General features: G+C 29.7%; 1 protein-coding gene across 1 annotated transcript in view; it reads right to left on the reverse strand.

Annotated features, from left to right (window-relative positions):
* LOC112904659 (protein flightless-1-like) overlaps positions 1-2,500 on the reverse strand; it is a gene marked incomplete at its 3' end in the record, with an annotated part of 5,566 nt that overhangs the window by 904 nt on the left and 2,162 nt on the right. The window contains exons 5-9 of the mRNA XM_025975298.1: positions 2,281-2,412; positions 1,983-2,229; positions 1,131-1,316; positions 605-916; positions 136-308 (exon numbers count right to left, since the gene is read on the reverse strand). Of these exons, the coding sequence (XP_025831083.1) occupies positions 136-308; positions 605-916; positions 1,131-1,316; positions 1,983-2,229; positions 2,281-2,412 (1,050 nt within the window). The remainder of the gene's footprint in view (positions 1-135; positions 309-604; positions 917-1,130; positions 1,317-1,982; positions 2,230-2,280; positions 2,413-2,500) is intronic.

Here is a 2,500-nt window from a genome sequence, read left to right on the forward strand (position 1 = left end):
AATGTTTTAACAGACATTTAATGCGAGTGGAGATATTAAATACTTAATATCAGTAATTAATGTTATGTGTTTAAATGAATATAAATAGATATCAAAAAATGTAAATTAAATCTAAAGTACATTTTTTACACTTACCATACAAAAACATCAACATAGCAGTCTAAAATATACACATTTTTGCTGTTGAGAAGATTTTGTGTAAGTTTTCCATGAGGTATTTCCACTTGAGGTAACTCTAAATAGCCCATTCCTAATCTCACTTGATACAGTCTTGGTTGAACGGGAACAAAATCCGGGTCAACATGTTCCTGCCAATAATATTAAATTTAATCGAAAGTTATTTATTGACAATAAAAGCAGAGAAGTGTAAATGCGACCTATGTCCATAGATTTTCATATTTTTATTGTATACACTATCTACAAATTTATTTTAAAATTATGAGAAAAGTCGAATTGAATCTTTCTTCAATTTCATCATTCTTTCAATTAATTGTGTGTATTTATTACAGGATAATTTAAAAAGTTTCATAGGTATTGTTGGAGAGCAAAAATTTTTATGAAAATGTAAGTAGGTAAGTAATGCACATTTAACAATTAATCTTACTTGTGGAACTAGTCGATACTCATCGTCATGAATTCCCAAAACTCGCAAGAAATCGGTACTCTCTTTTCCCATCATTTCTGTCAATATTTCAGCTTTATTTTTGCGTTCATTCTTATTAATTTTTTCAGCCATCAGTCGAGCTTTCGATTTTAATGTGTTTTTGGAAGTTTTTCCATACCATAAGAAAATTTTAGGACCAGCATCCAACATAAACACGTAACCCGGATCTAAGGATTCCGGAGCAATTGCCACGGTCTCTAAGTGAATTGAGGCACCTGCTGCATGAATTCGATAACAACGAATTTCATAAATCTAGAATTAAAAAAGAACATTATTTTAACAAAAACGATTTTTACTAGAGAGATACTATACTATGCAAAATAATTGTTTCAAAGATGACAGTCTTTGAAGTGTTTTAATAGTAGGTTACATTTCGAAGGAAAGTGAACAATTTTATAAAAAGATATGAATTCTTATTGATATAAAAATTCAATTTTTATTTAATGAGAGTAAAAATATTCTTTACCATATCTTCAACAGTGTAGAATCCACTTAATGTTCTTCCTCCTTCTATATAAGTGATCTGAGTATCAAAAAGTGACAAAAATTCTTCAGATTCGTCGCCTTGTTCTTCTCGAATAGTACGACACTGGGCACCTAAGTAATTTCTTAAATTTACTGCATGTATCGCAGCACACGCTAACTTATCCAACTAAAAATAGAAACGTAAAAAAAAATTATTACTTAAAATTAGGTGTAAATTGATTATACTTATTACCATATAATTCAAGAAACAATAGAAGTGAGCGATAATGCCGTAACATCATAAAATCAAACATTTCATATCTGAGTAGAATATATAACCCTGAAGATGCCTTAATAAGGTAAAACGAACATAGAGTTTATTTACTAAAACAGCTTGGGACTACACAATTGGGTATTATTTGTATACTTTTCTATTTAGTACAAATGTTATCAAGAGCTAATAACTTCGTCAGTTATTAATACGTGTCAACATTTCTACATATTTTTTGTTCTCACAAATCACCCTATTTAAGCAATAAAAGTTTTATAATGAAGACTTCTGAAGAATAATTTCATGATAAAAAAATATCTAATCTGCCATTTTTCTCTGTAAACTTTGAATAAAAACGTTATACTTCAAATTAAAAACTACTGGTTTATTTTAACTTGTTTAATGCTGAACTATATCCATCATACTTTTTTGGAAACTCATATTTCACGTTTTCAATTGTGTAACAAACTCGTTCAGATATTTTCCGCAGAGTGAAACAATTGTACATACTTGCCAAATACATTATTGAAAATTAAACAAGTAGTAAATGTTAGTATAACAGGGTAATTAGTTATTACTTACGGATGCTTTTTTGCCAATCCAAAAATAAATTTTCCATGTCAATGATCCGCTGTCATCAAGGAGTGTTTTTAATACAATATAACAATCACCCTCATAGAATTTTCCATGTGTACATTCATCAATGCGATTGGGAAGGAAATTTTCGATTTCCCATATGCACAACCCTGGTATTTGTCCTGCATCATCTTCAAATATTTCAGAGTAGTTTAGTGGTGGCTTTTCCAGTTTTTCATCCCATCGTTTTGGTCTGAAAAAATAAAAATGAAGCACGTATAAACCCTAAAAGTAGAGAACTTACTTTAAAGACTCGGCTCTGGTTTCATCTTCTTGTTTATTTTTATTTTTCTCCGTCACAATGTCTTTCATTCCCTTAAAAATATATGAAATAATTAATACTCCCGAACTATTGTCCACGAAATACATCACGCATTTTTAAACTTATTTAAGGTCTTCTTTTTAGTAACCCCTTATTTAATTATTACTATTATTATCTAACCTATATCCCTTTCCCCCCCCCC

The sequence above is a fragment of the Agrilus planipennis genome, unplaced genomic scaffold (assembly GCF_000699045.2).
Source record: "Agrilus planipennis isolate EAB-ADULT unplaced genomic scaffold, Apla_2.0 scaffold271, whole genome shotgun sequence".
NCBI classification, from domain to species: Eukaryota; Metazoa; Arthropoda; class Insecta; order Coleoptera; family Buprestidae; genus Agrilus; species Agrilus planipennis.